The sequence below is a fragment of the Zalophus californianus genome, chromosome 17 (genome assembly GCF_009762305.2).
Source record: "Zalophus californianus isolate mZalCal1 chromosome 17, mZalCal1.pri.v2, whole genome shotgun sequence".
Lineage (NCBI taxonomy): Eukaryota > Metazoa > Chordata > Mammalia > Carnivora > Otariidae > Zalophus > Zalophus californianus.
Window position 1 is genome coordinate 19,152,183 of NC_045611.1, and position 16,648 is coordinate 19,168,830.

Consider the following 16,648-nt stretch of genomic DNA (forward strand, 5'->3'; position numbering starts at 1 on the left):
TGTGTTTTGTAGATATTTGGCTTCTTGGCAACTGCGGTGTATGCGGTGAACACGTTCCTGGCAGTGCAGAAATGGAGAGTCAGTGTCCACCAGCAGAGCACCAGTGACTACATCCGAGCCCGCACGGAGTCCAGAGACGTGGACGGTCGCCCCGAGATCCAGCGCCTGGACACATGAGCCCACCTGCCAGAGCCCTCCTCCCTCTCATCCTTGTGCCCATCCTTTCAACCAAGTTTTCTTTCCCTCGTCACGTCAGATTTTCCTGTGATTAAGCTGAATTTTGTCCTCTTTGGTAGAAGTTCCTTCTGGGAAACGGTTTTCAGAATGGCCCTGTCGGTGGGTCTGCGAGGCGGGGAGCCCCATACCCAGCTGTTGAGACAGAGGCGGGAGAGAGGGGCCTCACAGGCTGCCATGTCTCTTCAAGGTCCTCACTGTCCCCGAGCACAGGCTTCACATCTGGCTCTGAGCCACCCTGTCATAGGTTTTTGTGACAAGTCAAGACTTTGGATTAATGGGAGCTGCTAGGAGGGGTAAAAAATCAAGGCATGAAGGTGCAGGGTTGGAAGAGTCAGCAGCAATCGCTGGGCAGGCCCCTCGAGGGCCGCAGGGCAGCGCGTGGTCCTGCTACCTGGACCCTCCCCTGCTCCTCGTCTTCCATCCCTGGGCCGTCGAGACGGCCAGCACAGGCCCGGAACACCGCGGGAGACGCTGAGGGCTTGGCCACGGGTGTGCTGGTGGAGCTGTTTGCCGGGTCTGGACTCTACGGGGATGGGAAGAGCTGCTGTGCCCTTGGCACAGCTCGGCAGGCCTGCTGCCCTGCGGGAAGGTCGCCCCTCGTTTCCTGCCCTGCTGAGAAATCACTCGATTGTTCCTCCAGTGCGTCACCTCCCCGACTCCCACGTCCCCTCCTCCAGGAATATGGGAGCATCTTGTTTTCCAGTTTGCTCCCCACCCTTACTACTTGGAGGCTGAATTGCAGACTTCCTGCAATTTTACCTTCTCAGGTAAAAGTCACACATAAAAAAATACAATCCATTCCAGCAGCTAGAATGCTTGCCCATTTGCTGGCTTCATGGACCACAGGTGGGGACCCACCTCTGTTTTAGGGACGTGTGCTCATTTTTGAATGCCTGAGGACAGTTGTAAAGTGATTCTGAGTAGGTTGGTGTAGGATTTGAAAATACTTGAATCTCCACCACGACACACCCTTTCTCTGCTGTTCAGAAGGCACAGGCTGTAGCTTTTGTGCCTCAACGTCCGCGCTATGGACACTGATCTCGGAAGTTGTTGGGAAAAATTCTAGTTACGTCAGGTTTCAGATGGATTCTTGAGAAAGTGAAGGTTATGTGGTGAGCGTGTTCAACGAGCCCCTCTGATGCTGTAGTGTTTTTTGTCCTTTGCATTTTTCCTGTTGGAGACTAATTGTATCTTTCACGGAAAAATGGTTTTACCTTGTCGGGTTTTCCCTCTCTGAACTGTTGTTAATGTTTACAAAGCTCCTTCCCGCTCTACTAGTCTGCGTTTAGCCATCCCCCCGGGAGGAGACCCGTCCTGCTCGGGGGACGAGTGTGCAGCCCGGGGAGAGCCCCCGGGACCTCGCCTAGCAGTGGTGGAGGGCGCTGTGTAAGAGGGGAGCAAACGTGAGTGTGCCGGGCGGTGGGGGGGCACAGCGCGTGTGAGAAGGCGTCCAGCGCATCTGATTTCCCAGTGCAGGTCCCCCTGCTTGGCCTGCGATTCCACGGCTGAAGGGTCGGGGCGAGGGGTGAGCCCCTTGGACCGGCCGCCTGGTACGATCCGAATTCTGTGGCTCCTTTCCGGGGCAGCGGCCCAGGTCACACGTGCGAGCTCCTCGTCCGCATCCGGGGTGGCGGGCTGCCCGTGCAGACCCCCTGCTCCCACGCCACGCGGGTCCGATCGAACCCCCTGCCCGTGTGTGTGTGTGTGTGTGTGTGTGTGTGTGTGTGTGTGTGTTGTGAGGCCACGCCAATCGTGCGTCGCAGACTTTGAACTTAGTAGATGTAGTGACTTTGGAGGAGATTATGACATCTGGATTTTATCTGTTCATTTTGTGTATTTATTTTGCATTTGTTGAGTGTGTCTGCATCATCAACAATGGGCTCATCTCCCTCTGAGAGTTCCAGTTAGAAACAGGGTCACAAAGACTCAGCCTTGCATTCAGCGGGGCCCACTTGGAAGGACCACCCTGAACTTTATCAGAAATCTGTTGGGAATCATGTTACTTGGCCTCAATAAAAAGCCGCCTTTGAAGTGAGATCGAAAAAAAGAATACCACTCAGGCAGGATTGTTGCCCAAGTTTTCCCAAGTCACTGCAATAAAACCAGTTTATCATCCGGTGAAAAAGGGCCTATTGGTCTCCTGAGGATGTGTTGAAAGCTGCAAGAAAGGTTCTGAAGCCCATCGAAACTGTAAATGCTTACAGGTGATAAAAAGTGATGGTACCTTGTGCCACAGAGGGACTTACAGTCAATTTGCATCGTAGTGTAGAATCTTTGGAATTATTTATGTCCCTGTAACTATTTAATATCCTTTGTGCCATGAGGCTCCCCCATGGTTTTTGTAAATATATTTCTTAATATTTAATTAGCTCCCAGGACAACCAGCAGTGGCCAGGCCCACTCTTGGCTCTCTAACCCAGGGGACCCGGTGACGCTCGTGTGGCGTGAGCGCTCGTGGAGGGAATTTGGCTGTCTAGGGCGAGTGTGACGACGCTTGCATTTTCCTTGTGTTGCCTCTGTGTACAAACAGGACAATCTAGATTGGGGGGGCGCTTACCAGGACTTTTTTTTTTTTTCCCAAATTGAAAGAAGCCTATTTGTGCATTTAATAGTTCCAATATGGACCACATCCCTATGGTTTGGGGCATTTTAAGGCTGAGGCAATCTTAGTGTTTCTCAATTTTCTGGTAGGATGATGCTGGCGTTCATAGTGGGTGCCAGACTTGATGGGAACTGCAGTTGCTGTGTAAATTGGAATTTGTTCCTGGACACTGTATGGTTGAAACCCACAAAAATTTGGTGGAACCTCTGGGGTGGTTTGAGATGGGTGCAAACACTGACGTCTTCAGAGAAAGTTGATATTGGCACTGATTTGGTTGATGTGGTATTTTTTTTCCCTCTGATTCTCCTGTATCCTTTCGCACTGCTGAAGGCATTGGGGGGAGAGGTCTTCCCCTTGCAAACAGAGACAGGACAGTCATGGAGGCCCAAAGACACTCATTGGCCTCACAGAAAGCCAGGGAAGGACGAAGGCAGTCACAGATTAAAATCTCACCGGAGAAGTTTGATGTATTTTATTTTAGATTTTTACTCTGTGCAGCAACACTTATCCAAGAGAGATGACCTTTGCCTACCAAAAGGCAGGGATGGAGTAGCCTGTCCAGTCCCAATGCCTCGTCTTCCTCGGCAAGCTGAGCTGAAGTGCCAGTATGGGCAGAGCCCCGCCTGGCCACGCTGAAGCCGGCAGCGGGGAGAGGGGGAGACCCCAGCCCGGCTCTGAGGGCTCGGCTCTGGGAGGCAGACCCCACCCCCAGCCCTCAGGGCACCGTGACAGTCGCGTGGCACGGACGCTTTTGCGTGTGGATAGGCATGAAGTCAGTCCGATGTGTCGGATGCTTCTGGTGAGAGCTTTTGACTCCGTTGAAAACATGTCTACTCGCTTGAAGTTTTCAGTTTCATCTGCCTTTCTGTGGAGCTCTCTTAGTGATTGAAACTTTCGTTAAGCCAAAGGCAGTCCCTTGGGGAGAGGAAGCACTTTTGTCTGCACATGTGTGTGAATTCTTGCACCCAGCAAGCCTGGAATAACGCCTCGGTGTGTCACGTCCTGTGTGGCCCCAGCTCACCTTCTCTTGTAAACATTCATGTGATCTTTGGGAAGAAATTCCTCACCCTGCCATGTGTTTAAGAGGTGGACCAAGTTCTAATCTCTGGCTGTGGAAGATTTTCTGTAGGTTCTCAGAACTGGCCTTAACAGATGAATAGTGTGTGGAGGCAGTGTGTGGCCAGTTCAGTGATTCTGGAAGGCAATGATGATTTAAGTGGTCCCCATTGTGCCTCCATGTTCAAAACCAAGCAACCATGAAGTCATCTTGCCACTGCTTGTCATTTTCTCCATATCTTGTTTATAGGAAAATAATGACATTAAACGGGTAGCAAAAGGCAGGAAAAAAAAAAGCACTTTCTAGGCTGAAGGCTACTGCTGATTGATTCTCTCTAGCAAAATAAGAAGTTGCTTCTTGCCCCTGGAACTGTCATTGGTTTGTGAGGGCCCCAGACGTTTTTTTTAGTTCCTAGTGAACTTTGCAGAACCCGGGGGTTCTGTCTTCAAGTCTTTCTTACTTTATCAGCACCCACTCTAAGGACCAGCTGGGCGACAGGCTGGAGAGGTGGGGGCAGAGGCAGGTCTGGGAGCTGAGAAGAGAGAGGGGCTCAGTACACCCAGACTGTGTCCTGGGGGACCCTTCATCACACCACACGTGGTGACTGACCCAGGACATTTTGAAAGAATGTACTTGGTGAACTACCTTCCTGTCCTCTAGCTTTGGGAAAAAATGAGGTCTTGGTGTTTGGAATCAGCCTGAGAACAAAAGCTGGATGTTGGGACCAGTCTGCCTTGGCGCTCTGGATGGGCTCTTGGTGTCTTGTTGAGTCTGGACAGGGTGACTCAGATTCTGGTTTGGGTGCCTAGAGAGGATGCAGGCCTAACGCCTGCCTGCCTTGAACTTTGCAAACCTTCCTGGCTTTTTATAAGATCTTGTTTCCTCTCTTCTCAGATATTACTGAGACCATAAGAACTGTCTGGTTGAAAAGGTAATTTGAAATATTTGACCCTGTACATTGCTTTTATTTAGAAACCACCTCTGACAGAAAACACCCTCAATATCTGTTAGATCTGGAATTTTCTTCTGAAAATGAATGTTCGAGTTGACTTTTCCTTATACCAGTAAATGGCATTTATACACTCTTAGGCTTGAAACAGAGGAATGGGTCCTGATGTGTTTTCCCTTCTTTGGTCTAGATTATATTTTTATTCCATTTGGATATCATTGCTCAACCTTGGGGATTTTTTCTCCCTCTTTCTAGTTTTTCTTATTCCATAAACAGTACAGAAAAAAGTTACCTACAAGCCCACTGAGCTTGAATCACTGGCAACTTGCCTAGAGTAAAATTTAGATTATGGATCCTTTTATAGTGCATCTTTTTCATAGGGTTAGTTTGTTGTCCACATTTTTATGCCAAGACTTTAATTCAGGTGACTTGCTTATTAGACACCGGGGAGTGGCATGTTTTCTTTGGGATGCATTGTACACAAAGGCCAGAGAGCCTTCATTAAGGGGTTAATAGCCTGGACCGTACTGAACTATCAGAACTTTTATGGTTCTAGTGGAACTTGTCTCAAACGACCTTAATCAGCTTTGTTGATGGGATTAGGGCGAGGCCCGAAGTTTCTTTTCCTAATTATGCCTCAGAGGAGAGAAGATGTGACACAGTTGATTCAGGCGATGGTTTGTATGGGACTTGGTCATAGTTTGAACCTGTCAAATCTGAGTTGTCTTTGGAGGACACTGCTAAATCCCAGTAGGAAGCACCCCGCTTTACCAGGGAATGAGGACAGTGTGGGGGCCTGGTGTCCATGCCAGTTAGGGCCAGGTCTAACTCATGGCTGCCTCCCTCTGTGGGCCATTTTGCTTTCCTGCCTTTTCCAGAATCGGTTTTGCAAGTTTTGAGACTCTGTTCCCCTGCAGAAGCAAGGAAGGCAAATCATTAAGGGTTAAAGGGGGAACTGACTGGTCCAAGGCTGGGGGAGGGCCAGCTCCCTGGGGGAAGACGAGAGCAGGAGGCCCGGATGGACCCCCAAGCTGGCCCAGACCCACACAGGGGCTGCCTACTTCCAGCGAGTTCACTCTGTAACCCAAAATGGGTTTTCCAATCCTGCCTCATGATGAAACTGACGTATGTGGATAAAACCAGTGCTTTTAATAACTTGATTTTGATGTGGTTCCCTCGGAGAGAATGTAGGGATTGAAACTATTTGTATATGTTGAAGTTTGTAGGGGTTCAGGAACCCGTGGCAAAAACACTTAACTATTTATTACAGGTATGACTGTATGTTTTTTTTTTCCCCAAAGTAGATAATTCTCTCTTTGTATATTTTAAGACAAATAATAATCGCTTCACCTTCGGTGCCTTCCGTGTGTCAGTCACATAAACACTTGTCAATCGTGGAATTGAAAAAAAAGATGTACATTTAGTTAAACCAGATGACACTATTTTTGTAGCATGATTTTCGATTGTGTCCTTTTAATATTGCTTTTAGCAATGATGGTTTTGAGGTTTGGCCATTATCCCTTTAAACTTCGTTAGGTATTTTAAAAAAGAAAAAGATAAAACCCCACCTTGGCTATTCCTGTCTCCTCTCTGCTGCTTTCTCTCCCCAACGACTTGTTTCTGCTTATTTCAACAGTCTGAGAGTAAGAGTATATTTCTGTGAAATAATTATTAATCAGTATAACTGCATTTGGCATTTTTAAACTACTTGGTCAGCTAGAGCGAGCCACTCCTCACCTCAAACAGAAAGAGGAAAGTGGTTTCATAAAAAAAAATAGATACCTGCAGTGCTCTGACTTCCCCCGCTTTGGGTCCGAAACGGCGAAGAGAGCCCCATTTTTAACGGGCTGGTGAGGCCGAGGGCCTTCTCGGGCCTGGTGTCTTCCGGGACCTGCTCAGGCCACCCCTCCCGCTCTGCTGCAGGCTTCCCTCTGCCCGCCAGAGACAGGCTGCCCGGGTGGCCTCCGCCGGCTGGCCTTCTCCTGGGACCTCACATTGGATTATGGATGTGCCAGGTGGGTTCCGTGGCCCTCTCTGGTTTTCTGCCCGGACAAAATAGATGCCCTGCTATGAGGAGCTTGATGAAATCGAGCCTCGGCTAACACTCTAGCTACTCCTTCGGCTTTCCCACCCCCATAGGACCCGGGTTCTGTCCAGTCAAGAAAAATCTCGAGTAAACTAGCTGAGCCGTTGCAACATGAAGGAATGGATTTATTGAAACATACGATTGTAGCTTCTTTTTTGTCCTTTTGAAGGGTAAGAATATGTAATTAATTTAACAAAGGAAGTCAAGTCAGATGGCTAATAACTCTAATATGATTATTCATTGTTACTTGGCCCGGTGGCACTTTGGGGGGCAATGTTAATTTAATAACTATTACATTTTGCTTCTTAAAAGTCTATTTCCTTTACTAGTTTGGACACAGCTTTGGGGCATTCTGAGGTGATGCCCTTTTGGCACATGTTGGTTTATGCTGTTGGTGGGTCTCCTGGCTTCTCAAACCCTGGCTCGTGGGTTTGACTCTATCCATTTGGAGTGGTTTTGGGGCCCCAAAGTCTTTGCTCCTGGTGGTTTGTCCCTGACAGCAGATAGAGCCTCACATTGCCCTCAATTTTGCCCCTTTATTTCTTTTGAAGGACCTATTTTTCATGGTACTTGTCCTGATTGTTTTCATAGTGTTCAAATCTGTATTTTTGTATGTAGAGGGAAATAATTTTCTCAACACTAATCGCTAATAAATATTGTATTAAATCGTCATGAAGGAGTTCTTGTTTAATAAATGGACACGTAAAAGTGGCATTGTCTCTGTCCTCTGATTTCCCTTCTGTCCCTTCAAAGGCTGTGGACCCCATTCCCGAAACAGGCCTGGGAGGTGGAGGCTGAACAAAGTCCGTGTCCACGAAGAGAGGCCACGGGATGGGTGTCGACAGGCAGTGTGGCTGGCTTAGCTGGGCAGGCAAGGAGGAGCAGAAACCCCCGCCGTGTACCCCTCTCGGCGTCTGTACGCTCAACTTTCAGACAGGTTTTCGAACGTGTGCAAAAGTCGGGGCAGAATGCCTGGGCCAAAGGCTGACCCAGGATCCTCCCAGGCGTCAACTCCGAGGTCTCTCATGCAACCAGTTTCCAAACCACGAGAGCCCCAGGTTCTGGCTACCTCAGAGGTGCCTGGGTCGTTACCCTGATGCATAAGTGAGAGGGCCCAGGGCCCCCTCAAAGGGGCTCTGGTGACCTGGGCAAGTTCCTGAACCTTTTGTTAGTCTTCTGGACTGTGAGCCAGGATTGTGTGAGGAGTGTGGGAGAGCACATGTGTCAGACGCTTAGGGGTGCTTGGTGTGGAGCAAGTGTGTGCGCGCCGCTGCTGAAACCCGGAGCCGTCAGGACTCACCAGTGGTAGGCCCCGTCTGTGTTCGACAGGACACGGGACTGCACCGCTCTGGGTGGTGGGAGGTGTTTTCAAACACATACACTCCAAGCACGTAGTCAGTCTGGTTTAATCCATTATGGCTTTTTTCACATGCAAAAGAAGAACAAAGGTGACAAATGCCCAAGACATGGGTCCAGATCTGGCTCATTCATGAGGCTTCTTGGGTCAGAGGAAATGCCATTTTAAAAAGCTACTTTTGTGTAAAAAAAAAAAAAAATTACATAAAGTTACAAAATCCCATTGAACATACACACGCAGCACATGTCTTTAGGTGAACACAGAAGGCACGGCTCCCCTCTCGAGAGGCAGTCAGGTGTCGAGAAACCTATCATCCTGAGTGCCCGAGAGCCCCTCGCCTGCTCCTGGGCCCCCAGGAAAGAGGGTTTGGCTGGGCCTGCCCAGCCCCCCAGAACGCTGTCAGTTATTTCACGGTTAGGTACCCTTGATCTTTCGGACCTGGTACAACTGTCATATCACCCGGAGAAGACGTGGCTCCCCATAACAGGCACCCTGATGTGCTCGCTCCTAGATGGGAGCAAAGGTCGGTTTTCTCCCTGCTTCAAAAATGAAGAAGGTACTGGTGCTCCTTGAACAAGACAATCTTGGAAGGATCATTCTTGACAAAGTGCCTCGCATGAGTGGGATACCAAATGCAGACAAAAATCCCTAGGGCCTAGCAGGTGGGCCCTGTGGTGGCTTCGGTCCTACGCACCCCAGCCCGCGCCCCCGTCCCCCCGCAGCATGAAATGCTTCCTGTGACGGAGGCAACAAGGCTCCATCAGCTCTGTCCCCTTGTGCTTATTTTTGGCAGAGAGGTTATAAGGCTTAAGGTCTGGGGGGCAGAAATGAGGAGACGTGGCAGAATATTCACGACGCCCCAGCTGAGGGGTGCCGTGTCGGATGCCGGGCTTGGGCGTGTCACCCTGGGGCCCCGAGGAGGCCAGCTCCGTCAGCAGCTCCCACTGCCGCTGGAGAAGTCGGCGCCGCTCTCCCGACACGCGCGGCGCCCTGGCCGCGGCGGCCGGCCTGGTCCGGGGAGCGCCAGTGGGGGCCCCCGGGGCTCAGGTTGCCGGGGCGGGGCAGACAGGCCTTCAGTCAGACTCGGAGTCGGAATTCTCGTCTGAAAGCGAAGCAAAGGGGATGCTTGGCGGGACTTTCCAGGCCAGCGGTGCCGGGAAGCTGTTTCTGGGGAGACTGGCTGGGTTTCTAACTGTTGGCCGGAGCCCCGGGCTCGGGCCCCTCCTGTTGGTGGTGTCAGCTTGGTGGGAGGGCTGGCCCCGGGCCTGGGCCCCTGCAGGGGCAGCTGCTGTCCCCTCCAGGGCGTGGCCGCATGCAGCGGGGAGCCCACATGCCCCTCCAGAGTCGCCCTGTGCCGTTCTCACCTGGGGGTGTTAGCGTGATATATCTGCACCCCAAATTCAACCCTACCCTGCAATTCAGCAGGACAAGGTGGGCACAGCTATTTTCAGGCACAAGAAAGTAAAATATATTAGAAAATCAGGAAGCTTTCTTTTAACCAACTTAGAGTTTCAATCCCCCTTGCCCCCAATCCTAATTTTACATGGTGATCAGCCCCATTTTATGACGTTAAGGGCCTATCTAAGGTATGACTCAAGGGCTCCTAGAAATCCAATACCAAAGAGTACTCTGTAGAGCCTTCTGGAACACCCCCCCCATTCCAGGAAGGAAAGACACCCAAGTTGCTAACCCTCCTGCCTCAGCGCCAGTGCCAGTTGCTATTTTCAGGGACGGACACCCCTTCCCTGGCCAACCTCGGTCTCTTAGAACCCCAGTCTGTCCTCACACTGTTGCGGGTCATGGATGAGCTCCGAGAGCCTCCACAAACCCTGACTCCCTAGCCTTGTGCTGAGGGCTAGACTGGTATGATTTTGTGGGTTTGCTGTATCCATTCTAACACAAGCTAGGAATCATTTTACAGCAAAAAAAAAAAAAAAAAAAAAAAAAAAATCATCATACATATATCTCCAAGTATCAAAGCCCACAATACTCAAACACATGTCTCCACTGATGCTTCCTACTTGTTCACTGGGGTGATGGGCTAGGAGCACCCAGGGCAGGCAACTGGTAGCAGGTCCCAAAGGCCTAAGGAAAATGTCTAGGGACATTGAACCTAGGAGTGACTGAAGTACAGGATGGACGAGATGAGCCTCACATATTTTTAGCAGAGGGATGGTTTCTGCTAGCTCATACACCTGAGCTTGCCCGAGTGCCGCGGGTAAGGAGAACCTGGTTCTCTGGCCCCTGAGCAATGGGCCGGTGAAACTGGGCAGGGGGGTGGGTTTCAGGGCAGGTGGCCGCTCTGCAGCCCGGGGACTGGCTGCTTTGGGGGCTCATCAGGGAAGGTTTCACCGAGGAAGAGGTCACGGGCCTGCCCTCAGCATGCCTTTCCTGGAAAGACAGAGGCCCTGCGGAGCCAGCCTGCTTTATGATCAGTGCCCCACGAAGGGACAGGAGAACCAGGCTGTGAACACACTTCCTGCCCATATGGGGAGAGAGGAAATGCTCCTCCAGCCTCAAACTGGCCAAGTATCCCTAAGGGAGAGCAGGGTCCCCAGCAACAGTCCTGGGTTGAGAAGCTGTGTTCCCAGGTGAAAACCCACAGGGTGGCCACCCACCTTCTGCCTTGTCGGCTGTGTTCTCCTCTGCGGAGTCTCCTTGCTTGAGGAATTTGGCCACGTCATTAAAGATCAGGTAGAAATCGATTGCAAACACGATGGTGGCAAAGAAGCCAAACACCTGTGGGATAGGGGACAGGGCAGATGGGACCCATCATCGGGAGCTGGGAGCAGCGGAGAAGCTGCCGCCCCGCTCCATCAGCGCGGATAAGTAGCTCGGATTGGCAAACACAGACCCGTCCCAGTACCGACAAGTAGGAAAATGAGCTGTTATCTTGGTTGGGCAAACAGCCTTCAAAACTCGGGGCAGATTAAATCTCCAATAAGAGGGCTTTGGAATCGCTGAGATCCACGTGAAAGCCCAAGGGGCCTCTGCGGGGACAGATTTCTGCCCCAGACACTGAGTGCCCAAGGGGCATCTGGGGCTCCATCAGGGGTGGGGTGAACTTGAGGGGGGCATCGCTGGGCAACCCCTTCCAGGGCCAGGGTGCCTACTCACCCCAGCTGCTTTGGAAGCCCCGTCCGAGTACTTGGCGACAGCTGTGATGGAGATGGCAAAGTAGATGAGAGCCGCTGTGACACAGCGCAAGAAGTCCTGGGGAGAGGTGGGTGTGGTCACCGCCCTGGGCTCCCGGGAGTGGAGCACAGCTGGGAGCCCAGACAGGGGCAGGGGCTCAGAAGGGCACCAGGCGGCAGGAATGGGGCTGGAATCCACTGTTCCCAGGGGATGATGGGCCCCGCAGGCTGGACACACACCCGGCGCCCGCAGGTCCAGCATCCATGGGGCTCCCGCCCTGTCCTGGCCCCACCTTGCACTCCCTGGTCCTTCTCCCACCCCCATTCCTGCCCCTGCCCAGGTGCCCCTGGAGGCTGCCCTGTTCCCGGTCCAGCTGGCTGTCCCCTGCCCGGTGGACAACAGGATGTGGGCCAGGCTGCAGCTTGCCCTCCGGCCGGGCCCACCTGCCGATTTCATTTGGTGAGAAAGATGTTGGAAACCTGGTCACTTGCTCCCTGCTGGCTCTCCAGTGGGGAGATCTGGCCCTGGGCCTCACTGTGCAACATACTTGTGGCAGATCCATTTATGTGTCGTGGTTTCTGCTCACCTGTCCCTAAAATCGGGACACAGGGTGCAGCCCAGCAGAAAGCATATTGGATATGAAGTCAAGAGACCGGGGTCCAATCGCAGCCTTTCTGTCCCTTCTCAAACAGCAAAGTTTGAGGTGGGGCTCTGAGGCCTCCCAGGTGACTGCTTAAGCAAGTTGCCAGACTGCTGAGGTCTGGGTAAGCCCTGCAAGTCCTCAGTTAACCTGTCCTGCCCTTGTGGAAATGGCTTGAATTCCTGCGGCTGAGGCTCATTCCGGCAGGCCCAGCTGGGAGCACCAGCGCCGCCTGGTGGCGGGGGGGGGGGGCCAGGATGCCAGTGGGGATTCCCTGCCTCACCCAGAGAGCTCCCGGAGGTAAGGCAACCGGCTCTGGGTCACATGGCTGCCGGGTGGTGGGTCCCGGCTCCTACCAACTGCAAACAGCCCCTCCAGCACACTGAATAAAGGGTGAGGGCCGAAATGCAGCCAGCCCCTTCCTCCTGGGGCCCGGCCCTCACCATCATGGGCCAGCACAAGCCCTGCCACTTGTCATTCAGCTGCATGGCATCCGCAAAGAGGAAGTAGAGGGCCAGGAGGAACTCCAGCAGAGGCGCTGCGAGGAAGGCGGATGCAGAGGATGCCACATAGCAGACAAAGGTGATGAACGAGAGACCCTGGAGGTGCAGGAAGGTAAAGTCAGAACCTTTGCACAACCCCCGGCCCAGGGCTCTGCAGCCAGGCACAGAAGACACTCCAGCAGGGGAGGCGACCTGCCCACAGTCCTGCAGCTGCCAGGATTAGAACCCCATTATGGGGCCCTGGCCCACACCCGTGCTGCCCCAATGCCTCTGGGCACAGCTCTGCACCCCGATCCCGTGCCAGCACCCTGCCAGGACCCAATCAGGAAGCCCCAGCTTCCCACATGGGTCTAGCCCTCCCAGGAGGCTACTTCCTCCTGCTGCTCACCCCGCCCCCCACCCCAGCAGGCTCTATGGCAGGATCCACCCAACTCAGATAGTGCCCAACAGGGCAAATCAAACCTAAGCAGTCTCTTAAGGCAGCCCACGAAGCAGAAACCATTTCAAAAAATTACAGCCAACTCCCAAGAATGTGAATTTTAGCTGAAAAACAATATACAAACCTTGAATTTAGTTAATGATATGCATGCTGAAGTGTTCAGAGTTGAAACTTACTGATGCAGGTAATTTATTCTGCATCAAAAACTAATCGGTGGACAGTTGGATAAATATGTGATAAAGCAAATCTGGCAACAGGGTAACAACTGTACAATCTAGGCGGTGGGTATACAGGCGTTAATGGTAGAACTCTTTGGGTTTTCTATGTTTGCCAATTCATATGAAGAAAAAAACCTCCAGGAGGGGAAGTGTTGGCCTGACACTTCAGGCCCTGCTGCATCATCCACCCAGCCTTTGTGCAAAGGGCAGGCCATGCTAAGGAACAAATCAGAGTTCTCCGCAGCCCTGTCCACATGCTGTGGGTGGGGACGGATGCCAGGGGATGCTAAGGTCCCCGGCTAGTTCTGCAGACCGTGTGCCCTGCAGGGCAGGGCAGACCAAGATGAGGGGCTGTTTCCCGGGCCAGGGCCTGAGGCTTGGAGCATCCTCACAACCACCCATGCACAGGTGCTGCTCACAGCCCACCTCACAGATCAGAAGACCGAGGTGCAGACACTTCACAGGTGAAGTGAGTTGCTCAGTGTCATGTGGCTAATAACAAGGCATCAAAACTTGAACCCAGGGCTGGCTGGCCACACAGCTCTAGTTCTTAAGCAACCCCCCCTATGGGAGCTGGCCTTTATCTGTCCTGTCACTATAGCTGGGCAGGTTTGAGCATGTCCACGGCTGAGTAGCTTGGAGTGGGGCCCAGGGGGCCCTGTAGGGACACCCAGATGCCCCACAGGAAATGCTGTGGCTGCTTCAGACAAATGAGCTGCAGAGATCACCGGGAGTCCCCAGGGCACCCAAATCTGCCTTGACCATGGCCTGGGAAGTAGCCAAGTTCACCTCGAACAGATGGGAAATTAAGGCGCCGAGAGGGGCCTCCCAGGACAGCAAGCCCAGAGGACTCTGACCCAGCCCTGTCCCTAGCTCCTGCTGTATCTCCTCCTGGGAAGGCTGTCATGGTCCCACCCTTCCTGTCCACCGGCCCCCAAAGTCAGATTCTGGGGATCCCCCTCTCCACTCCTGCTTCCTTATTCCCTGATTCCTGGTGGCTACTTCCTCGCCTTTCCCGTCCCTGCCAGCCTCCCCACTTGCTTGGGCCTGGAGGCAGCCAGAGGTGACCAGAGGGAGGGAAGAGTGGCCAGAGTGGCTCCCCTTGTGATCAACCCTAACCTGTTCCTCCCTACTTCTTCTTCATCCTCCTAGATCTGGATTGGATCTAGAGGGACTAGATCTTCTTCATCCTCCTAGATCAGCTACACCAAGGGCCTCCCCTATGAGGTGGGCTGAGTGGGGTTGGAGTTGGCTTCCCTCACCGGCCTGTGGATTTAAGGCTTCTGTGCAAAAGGGGCTCTCATCAGTCTCCAGGGTGGGACTGGGGTGGCCAACCACAGGCGACTCCCTGGAGTGTGGGCTGAGTCCTGGGTCCTGGTGCCTCACTTGGAAGCTGGGCTGGTGACCTCCGGGCTGACCCCAGGGGTAGAAGAAGTGGCAAGATGGCCTCCTGCCATCTGCCCTGGGCAGTAGGAAGGAGAGGTCTGGGGCAGAAGCTTCCTTCCTCTGACCTCCACTCTCAGCCTTGCTGTCACCTGGCCCTCAAGTGGCCCACCTGTTAAATTCCCTAGATGCCCTGGCTTCAGCTTTCTTGTCTGCAAAGTGGGAATAACGCCAGGGACTGCCAAACTGCCAGGGATCTAAGCAACAAGAGCTGTTCCTTATCTCACCTCCCCTGCGCCCGGCCACTTCGTCCCCTTCCCTGCACGGAGGCCCAGCACCAAGCCCCCGCCCCACCCGCGGATGGTGCGGGAGTTTTCGTAGTGTCCCCAAGACAAAGGCCTGACAGGCCGGGGTGGGGGTTGCGGGCAGGAGGAAGGAGCTCGGCGGGGGCGGGGGCGGGGCGGCTGGATCCGAGGGAGGGAGGGGAGGAGGGGGATGAAATCACCCCGCTGGGCTCCCGCCCCTGCACCCGGGGGGGAGGGGTCTGCCTCCGCGCCCCGCACTGTGCGGCCCCGGCCTCACCCAATCCCGGGGGTCCCCTTCCCACTTCCCGCTGTTCCCCGTCTCGGCTGGCCGGAGTCCACCCCGGCCTCCGCCCCGCAGCTTGAGGCCCGGCCGGCCCTCCCTGAGCCCAGGAAAGCGGGCAAGGGCGCGGAGAGCCGACCCTGGCCCCGATCCGGGCGTCGTGAAGCGCCGAGCGCGCTGATTCCTCCCGGGGCGCAGCCGGGGATGGCGGGAGGGTTTGCGGAGCCGAGTGCCCGCGACGGAGGCCAGAGGATGTGGGGCTGCAGCCCGTTCCGGGGGCCCAGAGAGGACGGAGACGCCCAGGGTCACACAGCGCCAGGCTGAGCTCCCAAGGGGCCCGGCGGCCGCATCGGCGGGCCCCGGGCCCGGGCGTCCCGACCGGCCCCCCACGTTGGGTTGGGGAGCCCCGAGGGCCCGGGTTCGGGCCCCGCCTCGCCTCTGCCTCGCGCGCTGAGCTTCGGCACCACCCGACGCCTGAGGAAGTGCGCCCAGCTCTGCCCGCAGCTCTTCCGCTGCTCCGAGGGCTCGGCGGTCCCGGGCGTCCCGACGGCGCCTCCGCCGCCCCGGGCCCCGGCCCCGCGCCCCGGCCCCGCGCCGCACTCACCGACTCGGCCAGCAGGAGGCGGCCTTTGAGCGAGCAGAGGAAGGCGCGCGCCGGCAGGAGGGCGCGGAGCCCGGGCATCGCCGCGCCGGGCGGAGAGCGGCCGGAGCGCGCCGGGGCCGGGCCGGGCTCCGGGTCGGGCTCCTGGTCTGGGGGCCACATGGCGGCGGCGGCTGCAGGGACCGAGGCGCGGGCCCGCTCCCTCACCCCGCGCCCGGGAGGGAAGCGGAAACCCGGGGCTGTGCGGAAGGAGAAAAAGGCGAGACATGGGAGCGGGGGCGCATCCCCCCGCCGCCCCGCCCCCGCCCCGCCCCTCCTGCCGCGTCCCCTCCTCCCTTCCTCACTGTCTCCTGCTCCCCCGCTGCTCCGCTCGTTTCCTCCGCTCGCCTTCCTCCTCCTTCCCTCCTCCCCTCGGACCCCGGCTGCCGGAGCTGCTCCGGGCCCCGCCGGGCGGGACTGTCCGCCGAGCTGGCGTGGGGCCCCCTCATACACACCCGCACTCTCCCCTCAGCCTCGGCCCGGCGCTCCGAGACCTTCTTTTTGCTGCCCCTGAACGCCCCGTCGGGGCTTCCAGTCTTCTCTGCGTGCTCTGAAGGGTTGTGTACACTCGCTGCGTCGTCTAGCTTCCTGCGCGTGTCCCTGCGCTGTGTCCGGGACCCAGGAACCTAGGCGACCAAACGGCAAGACCCCTGTCTCGTCCTCCTGCGCTTTTGATGGAGCTGTCAGCTCCCCAACCCACTCCCTCTCTCTCCCCTGGCCACCCCTCCCATCTTTGGCCAGCCCTGCCTCCTGTACTGGCTGCCCCAGCCTTCCTTCTGCTCCCTGTCCCCATTCATACTCCGGGGACTCCCACTGG

The 16,648-nt window shown here is 55.0% G+C and overlaps 2 protein-coding genes across 2 annotated transcripts in view; one reads left to right on the forward strand and one right to left on the reverse strand.

The window, feature by feature from the left end:
• CMTM4 (CKLF like MARVEL transmembrane domain containing 4) overlaps positions 1-8,128 on the forward strand; it is a 69,280-nt gene extending 61,152 nt beyond the window's left edge. Inside the window, exon 4 of the mRNA XM_027618184.2 lies at positions 13-8,128. Within this exon, the coding sequence (XP_027473985.1) occupies positions 13-177 (165 nt within the window). The 3' untranslated portion in view covers positions 178-8,128. The remainder of the gene's footprint in view (positions 1-12) is intronic.
• A 192-nt stretch (positions 8,129-8,320) lies between these two features.
• CMTM3 (CKLF like MARVEL transmembrane domain containing 3) lies at positions 8,321-16,041 on the reverse strand. Its single transcript, XM_027618185.2, has 5 exons — positions 15,796-16,041; positions 12,507-12,662; positions 11,406-11,501; positions 10,907-11,027; positions 8,321-9,390 (listed from the first exon to the last, which is right to left on the reverse strand). Exons 1-5 carry the CDS (start codon positions 15,952-15,954, stop codon positions 9,362-9,364), a joined length of 561 nt encoding a protein of 186 aa, XP_027473986.1. The 5' UTR covers positions 15,955-16,041; the 3' UTR covers positions 8,321-9,361.
• Positions 16,042-16,648: the final 607 nt, after the last annotated feature.